The sequence below is a fragment of the Ictidomys tridecemlineatus genome, chromosome 3 (genome assembly GCF_052094955.1).
Source record: "Ictidomys tridecemlineatus isolate mIctTri1 chromosome 3, mIctTri1.hap1, whole genome shotgun sequence".
Lineage (NCBI taxonomy): Eukaryota > Metazoa > Chordata > Mammalia > Rodentia > Sciuridae > Ictidomys > Ictidomys tridecemlineatus.
In genome coordinates this window covers 14,182,263-14,202,612 of record NC_135479.1, presented here as the reverse complement: position 1 = coordinate 14,202,612, position 20,350 = coordinate 14,182,263, and the positions used below count along the sequence as shown (strand labels likewise).

The following is a 20,350-nucleotide window of genomic DNA, read 5'->3' as shown; positions in this document are numbered from 1 at the left end:
TAGTAAAATCTGTAGTTTATTTTCATATAATCTCAGCTACTGGGGAGATTGAAGCAGGAGAATTTCAAATTCAAGATCTGCTAGGGCAACTTAATGAGACCCAGTCTCAAAAAGATGAGGATGTAGCCAAGAGGTAGAGAACTCCTAGGTTCAATCCCCAGTACTGGGGGGCGGAGTGGGGGATTAAAACATTTGTTTTCTATGTAGTATACTCCAGTATTTCTAATGTAAAACAAAGTATCCTATTTTTATAAATGTAAATTTATACCCAGTAAAATGACTTTGTTACTCCTAGATATTAGTTGGCAAGCATTACCTAACATCAAATCAAATACAGTTTAAGCTATTGCATGTAAAAGGACTGTATGCCAGGATTATTTTTTTTTTTTAAAGAGAGAGAAAGAGAATTTAAAAAAAATTTTTTTTTTTCAGTTTTTGGCAGACACAACATCTCTTTATTTGAATGTGGTGCTGAGGATCAAACCCAGTGCCCCGCGCATGCTAGGTGAGCGCATTACCGCTTGAGCCACATCCCCAGCCCCCAGGATTTATTTTTGACATGTTTTTTACACCTTTCTCAATTAAAGAATGACAGGCACTGTCAATAATTCTGTAATGCAAATACTTCCCTGGGATAAACCCCAAAAGAGCTTTGTTATGTGGCTACTGTGGCAGTTCCCCAACTATGAAACTAATGCATTGCCTTGTAAAATGAAGTCTTCCAAATACTCAAAACCTTTCTGGCAGACTCATAATAAAATCAGTTTAGTCTAAATTCTGCTCTATCAAGAAGTATAAGATTCCAATTGCATTTTCTTCTTTTAATTCAAGAAGCTTCAAAAGTGCCTTCCTCAGTGTCCTACTACACTGTGCATCTTCATCAAATCTCAGTATACCAATTCTTTTTTTTGTTGTGTTTTTTTTAACTTGCAGTCAATTTATTAAACTCTGCAGGTTTACAACTTCATATTAAGTAGCCTCCTTCTATTTCATATGGTTTCCATGTGATTGCATCAAGGATTAGCCCCTTGCCCACTGAAACTCCTCCAGTACTTCCTGCACTTAGGGTTTCCTGCACATCAGTGCTTGGGTCTTGTCTTCTGGTGCTTTGTGTGCTTGTGCCTTCTCCAGGGAGGCCAAGGAGGCAGCTCCGCAACAGGCGGTCAGTATACAAATTCTTAAGAAAAGTCTCCAGAAATATTATATGAAGCATTTTTCTCTAGGTCAATTTAAGACAGTCTATTAGCCCATTTCTAACTGAGTGCCTTATGACTCAGGTGGAATTTCACCCTCATTTCCATTTAGTGTTACACTGCTATTGTTCATTCTATTTTTTTTAGCACCATTTTCAAAACTGTAAAGCATTCAACATTAAACAAAGCATTAAATTTTAAAAGTTCAATATTCTATTCTTATTCTTACTCCAAAACTAGTTCAAGAATTTTCAGAAAACTTTAATAACCATCTCCCAAGTTTACCTCAGTGCTCTACCATATTTGAGTACTTTGAAAGAATTCCTGGCTTAAAGAAACAAAATAACAACACTAGAAACTACAAATTTTTTTTATATTAAGATTTTTAAAAATTAAGTTAACCTGAATTCTGTATATACTGTAGCATTTTTCATGACTCATCTTTAATTAATGCCAATACAGTGAAGCTGTATTTATTATATTTTGAATTATATATTTGAATTATTATATTCTGAATGAGGTCAAAATTCACATAAATTTAAATTGTACACTTACCTACTATCTGTCCTCTAACTGTATCATTGTCATTTGGCCCAAGTTTGCATAGATCCAACCTCTGATCTATTTCAAATCAACAACAACAAGAAAAAATTTTAATTAACTGGAAATTAATTCTAACATCTATTAAGTGACAATTTACATAATCCATTAGAAATCAGATCACTTAAGGAATTAATCATGTTTTAATTATAAAACGAATTTCAAAATATTCTTAGCTGTATATATAATAAATATCAACAAGTGTTGATAATTAGGACTTCAAAAATTACAACAGTGGTGTATTACATTGTCAATAGGTAGTTCTTTCTTTCCAAAGCTTTCAAACTACTTCAGTTTTAGTTGTGGCTTACATCTTAATAGCTGTTGGTCTTAAACAACCTGAGCCTTGGTTTTCTCATATATGATAAAACTTGCCTTAGATTTTTTTTTTTATAACTTTATTTATTTATATGTGGTGCTGAGGATGGAACCCAGAGCCTTGCATGTTCGAGGCGAGCACTCTACCTCTGAACCATAACCCCAGCCCCTTACCTTAGATTTTTTAAGGATTAAATGAGATAATTACAAATCTCAGTACAATATCTGGCATGTAAGTGTTCAATAAATGTTAGTTGACATTATTATTATTTTTATGCAACCATTCCAAATGACACATACACACAATAAATATTAATAAGAAGCCAAAGGAAAACTTAAGATCTGGGTTTGATTTAGTTCTGCCACTAATCATTTAGGGGCAACAAATTTATTCTCTTCAGTGCCTCAATTGTAAAACAAATACAACTTTGACCTGGCCCTCTAAGAAACAATGTCACCCATTAGCATGCTGGTTTTACTTTAATTATAACACATATAGCATTTTAAAACTTGCTTCTTAAATAATCATGAATTGGTAAAAGGAGGAGACCATATCTTAGTCTTTGTATCCTAAAATTCAATCTGGAAGAACACTACATCAGGTGCTTAAAAATGGCTGATACTAGCCCATGGCACACGCCTGTAATCCCAGCGGCTTAGGAGGCAGAGGCAGGAGGATCACGAGTTCAAAGCCAATCTCTGCAATTTAGCAAGGCACTAAGCAACTCAGTGAGGCCCTGTCTCTAATAAAATGGAAAACAAGGCCAGTGGTGTGGCTCAGTGGTCAGTGCCCCAGAGTTCAATCCCAGTTTAAAAAAAAGAAATAGTTGATACTATCACTACATATCAAAAAGCTCAAATAAATTAATGCTATAAAACATTTACAAGCAGCACAAAGAAAATTCTGTACCCCAAACTACAACTGCTGGCTATCCAGACAAAAACACAAAATGTTTTTTCCCTCTGCAAAATAAATGGTGCTACTGGGTTGGCTATACAGTGGATGTCTGCAGAGCATGTTCCCTCTTCTCCTATTCAGTTCTTGCAATGTGGCATACACCCTTTGTCAGAGGCTTTTGCTTTTACTTCTCAGTCAACAAGATCCATGCCTTTTTCATCTTTGTATCACCAAGGTTCAATAAACATTGTGTAACCTGAACAAGGGATAATGCCAGACATTTATTTGATCTGTAAGTTTTACGTTTGCCTGCTGGATTGGGAAATAAATGTTTGTTTATACATGTAGACCTTTTCCAAACCCAACCTCTCTTTCCTGTTGGTCATCACCCTGTTAACCCAGAAATTTAAGGATTTCTCAGATTCCTTTAAATTCCTGTGATTCAGAATTTCTAGCTCTATTTTCTCCCTTTTTCTTAACAGGTGAACATTTGTAAATCTGGGCTGTGGTATTGCAGTCCATTAAAAGAGTTCATCTCTTAATATATATTCAATGCTATATTTACTGTTTTTTAAATTTAAGTTCCTTAGTTAAATTTTATGAGTTTATTAGTACAGGAATCTGGGCCAAAATTTCATGATAATAACAATATTTTTTTTATATTGTATAAAAAAGAATTTTGTAGAAACAACAACAAAAAAAATCTGTTGAAAAAGATATTTCCGGGCTGGGATTGTGGCTCAGTGGTGGAGCACTCACCTAGCACGGGTGGGACCTGGGTTCGATCCTCAGCACCACATAAAAATAAAGACATTGTGGGGCTGAGGATATGGCTCAAGCGGTAGCGTGCTCGCCCGGCACGCGTGCGGCCCGGGTTCGATCCTCAGCACCACATACAAACAACGATGTTGTGTCTGCCAAAACTGAAAAATAAATACTAAAACATTCTCTCTCTCTTGAACTTGTGATCCCCTGCCTTGGCCTCCCAAGTAGCATGTATTACAGGTGTGTACCATGGTCCTTGGCTAGTTTTAAAAAAAAAAATAATAATAAAGACATTGTGTTGTGTACATCTACACCAAAAAATAAATATTAAAAAAAACATATTTCCATCTATGTTACAATGGGAAGACATTACAAAAATATAGAAATAATTTTTAATATATCTTTATCATACATGCCACTCTCAGCTTTGTCAATTATATGAATTACACTTGTTAAAAATCAATCTGTCCATCTGTTATGGATATAACTTCTAACATCTTGATTTTGGTATATCTCCTAAAGGCCAGGCTGATGATAAACTGAACCTAATTTATAGTTAAGTAGTTAATACAACTATGTTGTACTCAAAATAATGTCTTATCTTTCTTTAACTTTTAATTTTGTTCAGGAGTTTTATATAACAATCTTATCTTCTAAAAATTCTCCCTTAACTGCCACCTTAAACACTCCAATCACCTAAATAAAAACTCAATTTCATCTCACAGATCCACCAAAACCAGAAAAAGATGCTAAGAAATTTAAAAAGGCATATGTACTTTTAACACCTTTCTTTTAATCCTTCTGAAGTTCACAAAATAAATACAGACCAGGAATTTTCACCAATGTTTCAGACATACAGAAGTTAGATTTCTGAACCCCTATAACATAATATAATTAAAATCTTTGTAACAATTAAAATAACATAATAATAAATAACATATTTTTAAATTCAAAAATCACTAATATCTACTCACAACCAGTGTCTTTGAGGCGGTTGATGGCATTGGAAAGAAGACGAACACAACCAAGAAATCCAGCACCTTGTTTTTTATGGATCTTCTTGTGATTCCATACACTGATTGTAACTGAATCAGACTTTCCAATATACCTAAAAAATAAGATGGCAACATAAGTAACTTGGTAGTTACAAGTGATATAAAATTTTTCTTTTGTCCTTTTTATATTCTGAAGTTACAAATATATTTCAAAGTATGGCTAGCTAGGTCATGCAAAATCTGTTTTGATTTCAATCAATCTCCAGGTCTGAATTTAAATTTTTAAAAATCTTAAAATATATAGAAATAATTTTTAATATATCCTTGTCATACCTGCTACTCTTAGCATGGGTAACAATGCTTATTAGTTTAAAAAAATAAAATAAAAAATAAAAGCTCTAGCAGCTAGTGTCTAGTAACAAGGGAGTTTATAACAATTATTTCTTTCTAAGAACAAAAATCCTAAAAAGAACTTCTATTGGTTACTCTTAAAATATAGTTCAATTACATGACCTACCATCTCAGAGACTTACTTCACTTTCAAGGGACATTGTCAAGGCTGACAGACCAAAAATCTGACCTACCTGTTATATTTTTAAATGTTGTAGAACAAAAGCTGTATGTAACGCTTTTCCCTTGCTTCTTCCCTGTATGCAGGCCTTGAGGGAGCAGGACTCTTGTAGATTTCACTTTACTGCCTGCAGACAAGCAGAGCAGGGAAAAGCGTTACTGTTCTTGTCTATGCATATGTCTGCAATTACATAAAAGCTCCACCACAGCCAATTGTTAACATGGAATCAACCCATGCAAAAACATATAACATAATTATATCAATATAAACTAACTTCATTTCAAGACTCTAAGATGTCAAATTTTTGGTCCAGCAACCTTGATCATAAAAGTATCATTTAGTTAAAAAAAATTACTTACTATATAAAAAGTATAAACCACTTAAATGAGGGCTAAAACTTTTAAATAAGAACATGGAAGGCATACTTGAGTCCCTGGATCCAGTTATACCTAAAGAATGTCCACCCAGGGTTCTTAATTATACAAACCAATCATTTCTTTTCTAAAATGAAACCAATTTGAATTTGGCCCCCAATGCTTACAAATGAAAAAATATCAATCAAGACACAAACACCAATTTTCCAACACATCTATAACATATATCTTGGTATGTATCTACTGCATGCTACCTCAAAATTCCAGAACCAGGATCAAGCATTAAACAAATAAATCACCTCAAACTAAACATTAAAACAAAAGAAGTATGTTAAATCAGTTTCCCAACTAGCTGGCCTGAACTGTACATATGCTGAAATATGGATTTTAAAGGTAACAGAAATTTTTTTTAAAAAATTTTTTAAGTTTTGGAGTTTTTAAAAATTAAGGCATTGTACATAGTGGTTGAGTTCATTTTGACAAAATCATACATGCAAAGAATCTAATTTCAATCCCCATTTCTCCCCACCCTGGCTGATCCTCTCCTTCTCCCTCCCCTTTTTTCCTTCCTCTACTCTACTGGTCTTCCTTTAGCTGCTTATTTAATTTTGATTGGTACTTTCTAAATATGCATAAAGGCAAAATGCCCTTTGTTACCTTTATATATGCATGTAACATAATTTTGTTAAATTCATTCCATATTTCCTTCCCTTTCTCTTCCTCCCTCCTCATTCTCTACCTTCTACTCCACTGATCTTCCCTATACATTTATGATATCTAATTCCCCTGGCCAACCTTCTTTCCCATATTTTGCTCTAGCTTCTACATATAGGAGAATACATTCCCTGATTTTCTGAGACAGGCTTAATTCACTTAGCATGATGTTCTCCATTTCTATTCATTTACCAGCAAATGCCATCATTTCATTCTTCTTTATGGCTGAGTAAAACTTCATTATGTATATATACCACATTTTCTTGATCCACTCATCTATTGACAGGCATCTGGGCTGATTCCATAATTTGGCTATAGTGAATTGTGCTGCTATAAACACTGAAGTGGCTGTATCACTGCAGTATGCTGACTATAGTTCTTTTGGACAAATACAAAGGAGGAGGATAGCTGGGTCATATGGTGGTTCCATTTCTAGTTTTTAAGGAATTTCCACACTGTTTTCCAGGGTAGCTGTACTAATTTGAGTCTCAACAACAATGTATCAGTGTATCTTTTTCAACACATCTTCACAAGCATTTATTATTATATGTGTTCTTGATAATTGCCATTCTGATTAGAGTAAGATGAAATTTTTGTGTAGTCTTGATTTGCATTCCCTGATTGCTAAAGATGTTGAACATTTTTTCACATATTTGTTGGTCATTTGTGTTTCTTCTTTTGAGAAATTCTATTTAGGTTTTTCTGCATGCATACCACCACATGTTTTATGTACACTATGATGTGAAAAGATTGGAAATCTCTACATTAAGCTGTAATACACATTTGGTAATTACAGACTTTCTGGAAAATAGTCAAACTATGAATTACTAAAAATCATTAATTGTACTGTATTGCTTAAGTGTACATGTCACAAACATTCTGTCCAAATATCCTGAGCCAGAAATGAATCAGAACTATAATAATTTTTTACACCTAGTGAAGTATCTGTTCTCAATTTAAGGAAACTTCATTCAATATAACATATAGCACATAAAAGTCAATCATTTTATAACTGAAAGTTAAACAGAGGCTTCTATTAGGTTCTACTAAAACTTCTTCAAAAAATATATGATTTATAAATAAGCCTCAGGACATTCTGTCATGAAGGATACTTCTATATGAAAACATAACATTATCATATAGACCAAAATATGATGTCTACATTAAAGATTTTTGGCTAAATATAATTATCAGAATTTGTAAACTTAGCCAACTAAAGGTAAAGATTTCGCAAAATGATTCTAAGCATTTCCCTAATCTTTTCCCTTTCAAGGTGTATCTTGGAAACAAGCAAGATGAAATCTAGGGCTGGGGATGTGGCTCACTGGTGAGATGCTTACCTGATAGGTGCAAGGCCTTGGGTTCAATCCCCAGCACACACACGCATGCACACACACACACAGAAAGGAATCTAAGAAGTACATGAAAAGTTGCTCAATATTGCAGTTGGGCACAGTGGCTACACACCTGTAATCCCAGCAATCTAGGAAGCTGAGGCAGGAGAATCCCAAGTTCAACTCTAGCCTCCACAACTTAGTAAGGCCCTATGTAACTCATCAAGACTCTGTCTCAAAAGAAAATAAAAAGGGCTGGTGATGTAAGAATGTAGTTCAGTGGTAAAGTATCCCTGGGTTCAATTGCCAATACCAAAAAAAAAAAAAAAAAAAATGCTCAACATTGTTAAAACCACAATGAAGTTATCAATTCATACCCACTAAGATCACTATATTTTTTTAAGAAAAATAATAAGCATTAGCAACAGAGGAATAGAGAAAATGCCCTGAAATTTTTCATATGAAAAACAATAATCAGGGCAAGGTTGTGGCTCAGCAATAGAGCGCTCGCCTAGCATGTGCGAGGCCCTTGGTTCAATTCTCAGCACCACATAAAAATAAATAAACAAAATAAAGATGACATTGTGTCTAACTAAAAACTAAATGTTAAAAAAAAACCACAATAATCACAAAAGACCAAAATTAGAATGCCATTAGCAATAATCTAAACTTGTACTAATCCAAAACCCATGCTGTTCCAGCCACATGGGATTAGTGAATATTTCAAATGTGGTTAAACCAAACTGAAGTGGGATGTTAGGTAGAAAGAAAATAAACCTCTGATTTCAAAGACAATATATGATATAATAGCTCAATATTTTATATTGAGTATATGTCAAAATGTCAATATTTTAGACACTGAAATTAAATAAAATATATTATGCTTAATTTCTTCTGCTTTTGTTTTTCAATATGGCTACTGGAAAATTTTAAATTACAGATGAATTCCCACTTGTGGCTCACATATTTCTATTGATGCTAATCTAGACCTTAAATATAATGGAGTAATGTATTTGAAATTTGGAACAAAAGTTATATCTGGGGCTGGGGATGTGGCTCAACGGTAGCGTGATCGCCTGGCATGCGTGTGGCCCGGGTTCGATCCTCAGCACCACAAACAAACAAAGATGTTGTGTCCGCCGAAAACTAAAATTAAATATTTTTTAAAAATTCTCTCTCTCTCTCTTAAAAAAAAAAAGTTATATCTGACCTTACAGTCTATACCCAAACTATCAGGTAAAAAGGTGAAATATATTATTAGATCACATCTCAAAAAATTTTTTCTATTTTTGCACTCTCAAAATGACAGTGGAAGATAGACTTCACCAAAACAGGGGAGTAAGCAAAACACAGGAAGTCACTGGAGCTAGAAGAAACCAAGGCAATTCCTGACATAATGATAAAGGCAAATCCCAGGACAACTGCAAGGCAATTCTTAGAGAACTACCAAACCAGATTAGAGTAAAAGGACAGAGGGCCCTGGAAGGATGTCTCCAAGAAGAAAAATCCAATGGAATATCTAACAGGATTGAATGTATGGTGAGGATGTTTACTTCCGTAGTAGAATTTGGGAATTAATTAATGAGACAGAAAACAAGACAAATGACAGAGATAACTATTAACTTCAGAAACAAAAGTGGTCAAGACAGAAAAAATAATTCTTGTACACCATGTGATACAGCTCTGAATATTTACATAATCATATTCATGTAATCACAGAACAATGATTTAACTACAAAGGTTCATATAACTATACTAAAGAGCTAAGAGAAAGGAAGGGGCAAGTGAGTATCATTATGGGAGTGGGGATGAGTGGTATTAGTTTTAAAAGCTTAATCATCTTCTCAGGTAGGAAATCTTTTTTTTTTTTTTTAATATTTATTTATTAGTATTTGGCAGACACAACATCTTTGTATGTGGTGCTGAGAATCGAACCCGGGCCGCACGCACTCCAGACGAGCGCGCTACCACTTGAGCCACATCGCCAGCCCCCTCAGGTAGGAAATCTTAAAACATCTAAAACCAGGGCTGGGGATGTGGCTCAAGCAGTAATGCGCTTGCCTGGCATGTGGGGGGCGCTGGGTTTGATCTTCAAAACCACATAAAATAAAAAAATAAAGATGTGTGTCCACCGAAAACTGAAAAATAAATATTAAAAAAAAATTTTCTCTCTCTCTCTCTCTCTAAAAAATAAAAATCTAAAACCAGAAACAAAAAAAAATAATGGAGATGCTATAAAATATTTTGAAATAGAAGAAAATATCAGAATAAACATCCAAACATTAAAGCAGTTAGTTCGGGAATGAGAATGGGACTGAGAATACTGTTTTCCACTAAAAACCTTACAGTACCATGTGCCTTTTTTAAAAGGTGAATATACTATGATTAAAATATAATTTAAAGAAAGTAGACACCCAGAGAAGTAATTCTGATTCCTAGTTCTATACTTTTAATTGGCATAGAGTGAATTAATACTTTTATTTCATTGAAAATGGGGGAGGTTCTATATTATGAGCCAGTTTTCCTTTTTTTGTTGTTGTTGTTGGTACTGGGGATTGAATCTAGGCATGCTTTACCAGTGAGCTATATCCCCATTCTTTTTATTTATTTTTTTAAACTCTGACACAAGATCTCATTGTGTTGCTGAACATCTCACTAAATTACTGAGGCTGACCTCAAACTTGCAATGTTCCTGCCTTAGTATCCCTAGTAGCTAATATCACAAGCCACTATGCCTGGCCATTTTATTCTTCACAGGCTTTTTAGGGGTACTGCATCTTTCAAAACCAGGTATTAATAGGCCAAAGCACCTTTCCAGGAACTGGGTTTTGTACCTTTCCTGTGAACACCAAATTATACCTTTTCTAACTCAGACAATTTTCTATGATTCTTTTCATATAATATTGTATTTTATTTCAAATTAATCATTTAAACCTACAGGTCATAATGCTGATTCCACTTTGGATCGAGTGTATTCTTCACAGTATCTGTAGAATGGCATTGCCCAGATCCATCAACCACCACTTTAGCAAATGGATCAGGAAGGCCTGTGAAGAAAGAGGAAGATTAGTGTTTTAAAGAATATTTTACCATGTAAGATAAAAGATTAATTACATAAAAATTACCAATTGCTACAAAACAAAAGATTATTCCATTCTTTTTCAAAAGTTTAACATTCAGCTACAAATGAAAGTGGCCTACTTTAAGCCACTTAAAGTCACTTCCACATCAAATATCAAAAGTATATTTTTTCTTGTTCCTGCCTCAAAACATTCTCAATTAAAGTACCAGAGTATAGAGTTTACCTCATAATGTGGAAGTTTCCAAGGACTATTACCAGCCCTTTGACCTCAGGAAGGTTCATGCCTCACCCTTTCCAAATGGCTCCCTTGGTAGCTCACTTAAAGAGCTCTTTAAATATAGGTTTTCACATAAGAACATGGGCTACAGATAATCAAATTAACCAACAAATTTTACTGGATAACTAACCATAAGCAATTACAGACTAAACAAGAAGGGTAAAATCTGCCATAAAGGAGCTTACTGTCATAATGGAGATATGTTAAAACATAACAAAAACAAGTGTTTGGCTGTACTGATTAAAATAGCAAACACTTATAATATTATATCAGGTAATATTCTAAATGCTTTATATATATCCTTAATCCTCATAATAACCCTATGAGGTAGATACTGTTATTATCCCTATTTTACTGATAAAGAAACTGAAGCACCAAAGGATTCGTTAACTAGCCCACAGTAATAAGTGGGCTAAACTTCAGAGTCTGAAGTTTAGATTCTAAACCCATACATATGCAGGCTGGCTTTCAAATACTTGCTCTCAACCACTATACTTCCCATTTACCACATGTTTAAACAATAAGTACAACAAATAAGAGCCCAGGAAACCAGGAGGACAGTTCAACTTCAAATAGTATATAAAGGGCGATAGGGCTTTATTATTTAAATAGTAAATAAAGAATGCCAAGGAGGGTATAATAATATTTAAAGGGCTTAGAGGAATCTAAACAAGGTATTTGTGCTAAAAGTAAGTATTATTTGGAGAGATAAGACTGAACTAGTAAGAGAAGCTTAAAAGTCAGAAAATAGGTTTGGAATAATTTAGCTTATCAGCAAGGCTACAAGTTCTTGAGCATGGCTGTAAATACAGTCATATTTTTCTGTTAGTAGTATTCAGGGTAGACCAGGGAAAGGAAAGATCGTAGGTCCAGAGATTTCTGGGAAGTTGTTATATAATCCTACAGCAGGATGAGAAGCCTGGAATTAGGGAAATCACGTGAAAAGGGAAAGGAAATGACAGTTAAAAGACCTACTCTAATAATAAGAAACTACTGTTAAAGATGTCACCATAAAAACAGTCAGTGGTGCTTTTGACAAAAAGAAGAAAATCAGAGGAGGAACTAAAAATATTTAAGAAAAAAAATGAGAATTTAGATGTTAGATATAGTGAGAGCAGACTTCTTCATGAAAAAGGCTGAAAACACTAGAACAAAATGCTAGTAGGTGTTGATAACTGGAAAAATTTTGCATCTCAAGATCTACAGTAATTTTTTAAGTCAAGATCTAATTTTTCAAGATTCATAGACAGATAGAAATCAGTTATCCAAAGCTGGGCACAGTGGCTCACACCTGTGATCCCAGAAGCTCAGGAGGCTGAGGCAAGACGATCCTGAGTTCAAAGCCAGCTTCAGCAACTTGGAGGCATTTAGCAACTCAGCAAGATCCTGCCTCTAAATAAAATATTAAGTAGGGCTGAGGATGTTGCTCAATGGTTAAGTACTCCTGGGTTTCATCTCAGTACCCCACCCCTGCCCCCAAAAAAGAAAGAAATCACTTTATCCAGTTCTCCAATTCTATGATCTATCACCTTCAAATAAACAAGGGAAAACCAAACTTTAAGCATTAAGTTTTAAAGAAACTTAAATTAGGATATTAAATCTATTTAATTATATTACTTTTAAAGTTTAGTCCTATTCATATCATTTCAATAATACCTAACCATTTGTAAAAGTGTTTGATGGAAGAATATTTTTACCTCTTCCTTCAATAGCAGTTAAGTATTTTCTGGGAAGAGTCCACTCTAACTTGTTCTCTTGATTCTACTAAGTAAACATAAATGTATGCACGTATGGAAACAAAAGCAAACAAAAATCACATTTCTGGTTTTTCCTTTGGGTGTTATTTAATTAATTAAAGAATTAAGGATTAAGAGAAATAACTATTTCCACACAAACCTCCAGGTGTGGCATCCAGATCCTTAATGAAATAGGAAAGTCTGAATCCCGGGTGCCTTTGTTTTTCTTTTGTTAAATGACACAACAAACCAAAATATAAGCTCTACACACACACACACAAAAACAAAACAAACAAAAAAAAAAAAAAACACCTGGGTTTCAACCTGATTGTTATTCTACAAAAATTTGAGAGTAAACTTACTCTAATGTGGTCAAAAGTGATCAAGTTTTCTGACACTAGTGAGACCTCTAGTGGTAAATATAAAGTGGCTAAAGTGTTTTCTGTATTTTAAAAATTTCTCAGTTCTCCCCATAATTTCAAGAACCTCCTTAATATACAAATGTACTCAGTGAATGGAAAGAATAACAATATATATGTATGTGCAGTTGTTCTAGAGAAGCAAGACTATTTTTATTTTTATTTTTATATGGTGCTGAGGGTCGAACCCAATGCCTCATACATGCTAGGCAAGCAATCTACCTCTGAGTACACCTCCAGCCCTGAAATAAGTATTTTAACTTAAAATTGGATTTCTTTCCAAAAGAAACAAAACTTTATTTTTGATAGAATAAAGACAAAAAGAAAACATTTAACGAACACATCTTGCTTCTAAATGACTTTGATTTGGCTTCTATAAAATATTTTAATACATCATCTTACACAAAAATATTTTTTGAATGTTGCATTAAAAAGAGAAAAAAAAGCCAGGCACAGTGATGCACGCCTGTAATCCCAGCAGCTTGAGAGGCTGAAGCAGGAGGATAGGAGTTCAAAGCCAGCCTCAATAAAAGTGAGATGCTAAGCAACTCAGCAAAACCCTGTCTCTAAATAAAATAAAAAAGGACTGGATGTGGCTCAGTGGTTAAGCGCCCCTGGGAGAGAGAGAGAGAGAGAGAGAGAGAGAGAGAGAGAGAGAGAGAGAGAGAGAGAGAGAGAGAGGGGGGGGGGAAACAAAGACAATATCTCTATAAAGAAAATAGATAATGGACATATGGATAGATACATGATAAAACTAGAATTTACATGTTTCCTCATGGTTGAAAATTTTCCTGCTGAAATTTGGGGGGAAGGGGGAAGTATTTTTTTTAAGAGACAATGATCTTGAAAACAGTTTCAAAATATGAGTTAACAAAACTTTACTAGCAAGGTAATTAACAATTATTATGCCTTGGAACAATTGGTATCTCACATGCAAATTACTTTACAAAAGACAATACATGGCAGAATTTTTTTCAACATAGTAAAAAAATGTTTATCTATTTCCTCACTCCATAGTTATTTTCCATAGTAAAATTTACTTTTCTCATTGAACACAATTTAAACTAAATCACAAGCAAAACTTACCTATGTTTTATTATTAATAATAACTGCATTCTGGGCTGGGGCTGAAGCCCAGTGGTAGAGCACCCGCCTCGAACATGTAAGGCACTGGGTTCGATCCTCAGCACGACATAAAAATAAATAAAGATATTGTGTCCAACTACAACTAAAAAAAAATTTTAAAAATAATAACTGCATTCTGATCAATCATATACTCAAATTTAAAAATTTACAAACTCAATTTTCTCTGAAATTAATGTGGACAAATCTCAACTTATAAAGAGGTCAAAAATATCCCAAAGTACAGGTGTAAATCTATCACAGCAGAGATCTAGAACCATGGTCAGTGTGAATCTGCAAGATATTTCCTCCTCTGGCTGACTCCTTTCTGAAGGCCTAAAATAAGCTCTCCTGTTTCCCTTCCCCGGCCATTAGGTATCTCCCATTCTGAGTTTTAAAAATAATCACAGTTTTCCCTGATCTTATTATCCCTATAGCAAATCTCACTCTTTTTTCTTAAATTATTATTTTTTAGCTATAAATGGACACAATACCTTTGTTTTATTTAATTATTTATTTTTATGTGGTGCTGGGGATTGAATCCAGTGCCTCACACATGCTAGGCAAGCACTCTACCACTGAGCTACAACCCCAGGCCCAGGTTCACACTTTTAAAATTATCATTTTTACTGCCTACACTAATGAATAAGGAAGATAGCCTTCTTTCTTTCAACTACAACTTAAGGAAGGTCCCATAAAGGATTACACTCAATTCTCAGAGGCTTACAAAGAATTGAAGTAAGATTCCTCTAGATTTTCAAGAAAAACTATCTGGACATTTTATTGAAGAAGCCATGCCTTGGGACTATGGGGGAAGGAAATTAATCTGAAAAGGAAGGCTGAGAGACAACATTGAAGGTTTTATCTTCAGGCCATAGCAGATGTCCTAGAAAGTACAGAAGTAGCTGTAAGAGTGCTCCCTCACTTCATCCCTTTTCTCCTTATCACCAGCCTATCTAATCCTATCTGCTGCTCTGCAGTTTTACTAGGATAAATCCTATCTCAGATCAACCTTAAGGAAAGTTAAGAAAAAAAGCTCACCTTGGTTATTAGGTTATTAGTATCAAGGAGGAAGTGGATCATTGATTGCAGCATGATAAATTATAAACTGGTGGCAGCAAGGAGAGACTGGGAATTCTATAGCCACTGAGCTCTCCCCTTGCTGTGACATTTTGTGTGATCAAGAGCTCATAGTATATGAATTAAAGACTGCTTGCGATTTTCTTCCTATGTTTCAAATTATTCTATTAAATGGCTTTCCCATGTAAACACAAAGGCACATGAAAAGATGTAACTTTATAGACTGTTATTTTTAAAACCTTAATTCAGGCTCTACTCTAGGAATTTTATTCCATGTGGAATAAAGTAAGTATAATTTTAAAACACAGTGGTGCACGACTGTAATCCCAGCAGCTCAGGAGGCTGAGGAAGAAGGATCCCAAGTTCAGAATCAGCCTCAGCAATTTAGTGAGATCCTGTCTCAAAATAAAAAACATAAAAAAGATGGCCAGGGATGTCACTCAGTGGTTAAGTACCCCAGTTTTCAATCCCTGGTACCAAAAAAAAATAAAACATATCAAGAGCTTTTTTAAAAAACAAACAAACAACAAAAAAAAAAAAACACTCAAACACCTGAAAATTATACCATACCAAATCTGTACACACAGAGTGTTTTTCCTGGGTGACAGGCCTTAAATTTTAAAATCTAATGAATTCCTTCTGTTTTTAATTTCAAATATTTTACATATAAAATTCTGTTGAGTAAGATTTTACTGTTTTTAATTTCAAATATTTTACATATAAAATTCTGTTGAGTAAGATTTTAGTTTTTAATTTCAAATATTTTACACATAAAATTTTGTTGAGTAAGATTTTACTCAATAATAACTATTGTAAAGCATGAAATTACAAGGGTAAAATTTTTCACACACAAAAGGTACTTCCCAATCCTCTCTCACAAAACTTAACCCTAAAGAAAGCCACAATAAATTTTACAACCACTTGTTTGCCATATTCATAGTCAATTCACTACACATAAGCACATCTACAATCTACAATCAAATGTGACAGATTTCATTCCTACAACTCTGTAAATTCTAAGAAGGCTCAATAACTTTTTTAACCTCCCATTAAATTCTAAAATTTATTGGTAAAATTTCCTACAAAATGTGAAAAAAGAAAAAAGTATTCAAAAAATATTTTCTTAAAAATTTTCTAAAAACCTAGTAATATGCACAACTTTCACATGTATTACACACATCTGCATATACACACATTCATATAAATATCTAAAAGGGTAATTTATAAAAGGAAAGGGATTAAGGGTAAAAAGCACAAAATCCCCTAGAAAAATGTGATGTTTAATGGCTTTGAACCAAAGCATTCATAAAATAACACTGAGTATAAAACAACAATAAGTGCTGGTGAGGATATGGGGAGAAAAGGCACACTCATACATTGCTGGTGGACTGCAAATTGGTGCAGCCAATCTGGAAAGCAGTATGGAGATTCCTTGAAAAACTGGGAATGGAACCACCATTTGATCTAGTTATCCCACTCCTCAGTTTACATCCAAAGGACTTAAAACAGCATACTACAGGGATACAGCCACATCAGTGTTTATAGCAGCACAATTCACAATAGCTAAATTGTGGAACCAACCCAGATGCCCTTCAGTAGATGTATGGATAGGGAAACTCTGGTGAATATACTCGATGGAATATTACTCAGCATTAAAGGAGAATAAAATCATGGCATTTTCAGGTAAATGGATGGAGTTGGAGAATATAATACTGAGAAGTAAGCAATCCCAAAAAAACCAAAGGCCAAATATTTTATTTGATATGAGGATGCTGACTTATAATGGTAATGGGTTGGTGGGGGGGAGCATGGGAAGAATGGAGGAACTTTAGATAGGGCCAAGGGGAGGGAGGGGAAGGAAGGAGACATGAGGGTAGGAAAGACATGGAATTAGTTAGACATCATTACCCTAAGTACTTGAGTGAAGACGCAAATGGTGTGAAAATACTTTGTGTACAACCAGAGACTTGAAAAATTGACTCTATATGCATAATATGAAATGAATTGCATTCTGCCGTCATATATAACAAATTAGAATAAATAAATAATTTAATCTAAAAAAAAAAAAACACTAAATATCTCTCTGAATAGAGAAGTTCCTAAACTAGGCAATTCTGAAAATATTATCTAAAAAAATTTACAAAAGATATGCAAGATTTATATTTAAAGTTAATTTACTTACGGAAAAAATCCTTTTTCACCAAGTTTTTTGCACAGAGTACTGTAAAGGAAACAAAAAAATACATGGGAAAAATTAAAATAAAATGGTAAGATTGCACTGTTTCATTTTAAAACACTGAAAACAACAGTGGATAATTAAACCCTTACTGCAGTGCTTGTATGAAATATGATCACAAACTTTCATTAAAGATTAACAAACAAAAGACAACTGAACAGCAATGGTTGCAACTTTAGCAATGATCACCAGTAACAGCTCAGGGCAAGAAATGTATAAATCTGATATTCTTAATCAAGACCCAATTCCTATCTTCATCAAGACCTATTAGAAAAATTCAATGGCAATGAGAAAAATAATTCTAAGGGAAAGATCATAAATTCAGGTTGTCATGTCTATTTTAAGGATAAAATAATTTTACATTTAAGAGGATCATACACAAGACAAATGAGACATTTTTAAAATAACATGTTGTTACTATCAAAATGCCACAGAAACTTTGTAGGAGAAATAAATTACCATCCCCTAAATCATCAGCTCAATGACATGATGGGCCTAATCTTTTAAAATTTTAAATTAGTATATTAAAGCTAGAGATCACAAATCTGAATTTTCTTGCATTAAAGTATTACTTAAATAGAAGTATGTGAGTATATTAAAAGTCACTGAATTTAACACTTTACAAGGATAAATTTTACGGTATATAAATTATATTTCAAATTAAAAATTGCTAGTTATATAGAGCCATATGTCTTTAAATCAACTTCATTAGAGAAAAAGGTCCATTTTCATATATTCTTTTTTTTTTAATAGACCTCCCCTTCTTCCTCCAGTAGGAAGTCTTTTCTGCTGTCCTTTTTTTTTTTTAATATTTTATTTTTTAGTTATCAGCGGACACAACATCTTTGTTTGTATGTGGTGCTGAGGATCGAACCCGGGCCTCACGCATGCCAGGCAAGCGCGCTACCGCTTGAGCCACATCCCCAGCCCTTTATATATTCTTAATTAAACCTATACAATATATATGTAATGTATGGCTAATTTGTATCCACTTCTATTTGCAGTTTTAGTGATCTGTTTCCTTAATTATAATTACTGGAAGTTTAGAGTATAAAACTCATTTGACAAAATAAACCTGGGGAAAAGTCTAAATTTAAGCAACCACTTTAGAAATATAAATATTATTTTGAAAACAGATGTTATCAGTAAATAAATGAAATAGCAAGTAAGCACAATGATTTACTTGTCAGAATCTCAGACCATAAAAAATCATGGAAACCAGAGCTATACCTAAGAAATACCAAATTACAAACTGGATTCAAAAGAATCTCTCCCCAAATTTTTATCATCATATAAACATACATTCAAATCCAAAATTATAATCCTTGATATTAATGAGGTGATTTTTTAAGCCACGACCTATCCCATAATTCATTAAGTGAAACCATTTCAATTCCTATTTTAAAGAAATTTTTAAAAAATGAAAATTTCTCTAACTTCTTGTCACAAACTTACTCTTTTCATACTTTTTCCCCCCCTTTCACTTACAATGCCCACTCTCCGGTCTCTAGATCTCATATACACTCTACCACGTTCTCAGAGACCCAGAGTGCCACCTCGCACATCTACCTTGTCTCCACTTTGTCAGCATTTAAATTTACTCAAGACCTAAGCAAGTTTCCCTCTAGCAACCTGTTCCCTTTCTTATGATACTTCTTCAAAAGAACTGTCTACACTTTGATTTCACTTCTTTACATCATTCCAACACCTCAATCCACTTAATTTGTCTTATTCCCTCATCACAAAATGCTTTTCTCCAAAGGCTTAGGAACCTAATTATTAAATCCATCTAAAGGATATTTCCATTCCTTATCACGCCGGACCCTCAGAGGCATTTACCATTATTGACTACTCTCTCTTCTGGAAGCTCTCTCTCTTTTTGCTTCTGTTTAAAAGCACATTCATATAGTACATAAAACTCATTCTAAGTCTTCCTTGCCAGATCTTCTTATACTCCATCCATAAAAGTTGAGGTTCTTTATGGTTTTGTCCTAAGTCCTCTCTTTTTACTCCGTAACCTGAGGATTACAGATGCCCATTTTTTGGTAAACTTTGGAATTATATGTAAATTTCTATCAGTATGTGTATTTTTCTAGGAAAAGGAACTCCTAACTTTCCTGAAAGAGAATTCACAAATTGATAACACTCTTCCTCCTTCTAGAAATATAATTTTGAAGGGCTGGGGTGGTGGCTCAGTGGTAGAGTGCTCGCCTAGCATGCATGAGGCACTGGGTTCGATCCTCGGTACTACATAAAAACAAACTAATGTAGTCACCTAAAACTAAAAAGATACATACATAAATAAATATTTTAAAAAAAAGAAATATAATTTTGAAGAGTCACTTTTCCAAATATTCTCCTGAATCTTTACTCCTTTACTCTATGGTTTTTAACGATACCTCAATCTCAAAATCAAAATCTTAGCTATATCCTGAACTTCAAGTCCACAAAACTAAATATATTCACAAATGAAATCACCATCCTCCTCTGCCCCCAAAACTGCTCCTCCCTCCAGTCTCATTCAATAAACAGCCTTGCTTTCCTCTCTTTTGCCCAAGTCAGAAACTGACACAGCAATCTTCACTATTCCTCTCTCTCCCCATCTCTTGGCAATTACCAATTCTAATCAATTCTCT

At 33.9% G+C, this 20,350-nt stretch overlaps 1 protein-coding gene across 3 annotated transcripts in view; it reads right to left on the bottom strand.

Moving 5' to 3' along the window:
- Smurf2 (SMAD specific E3 ubiquitin protein ligase 2) overlaps positions 1 to 20,350 on the bottom strand; it is a 98,124-nt gene that overhangs the window by 44,499 nt on the left and 33,275 nt on the right. For 2 of the 3 annotated variants that reach the window (XM_078041870.1, XM_078041872.1), the window contains exons 2-5: positions 17,661 to 17,699; positions 10,701 to 10,809; positions 4,749 to 4,882; positions 1,749 to 1,814 (exon numbers count right to left, since the gene is read on the bottom strand). In XM_078041870.1, the coding sequence (XP_077897996.1) occupies positions 1,749 to 1,814; positions 4,749 to 4,882; positions 10,701 to 10,809; positions 17,661 to 17,699 (348 nt within the window). The remainder of the gene's footprint in view (positions 1 to 1,748; positions 1,815 to 4,748; positions 4,883 to 10,700; positions 10,810 to 17,660; positions 17,700 to 20,350) is intronic. The other variant, XM_078041871.1, reaches the window with a different exon arrangement.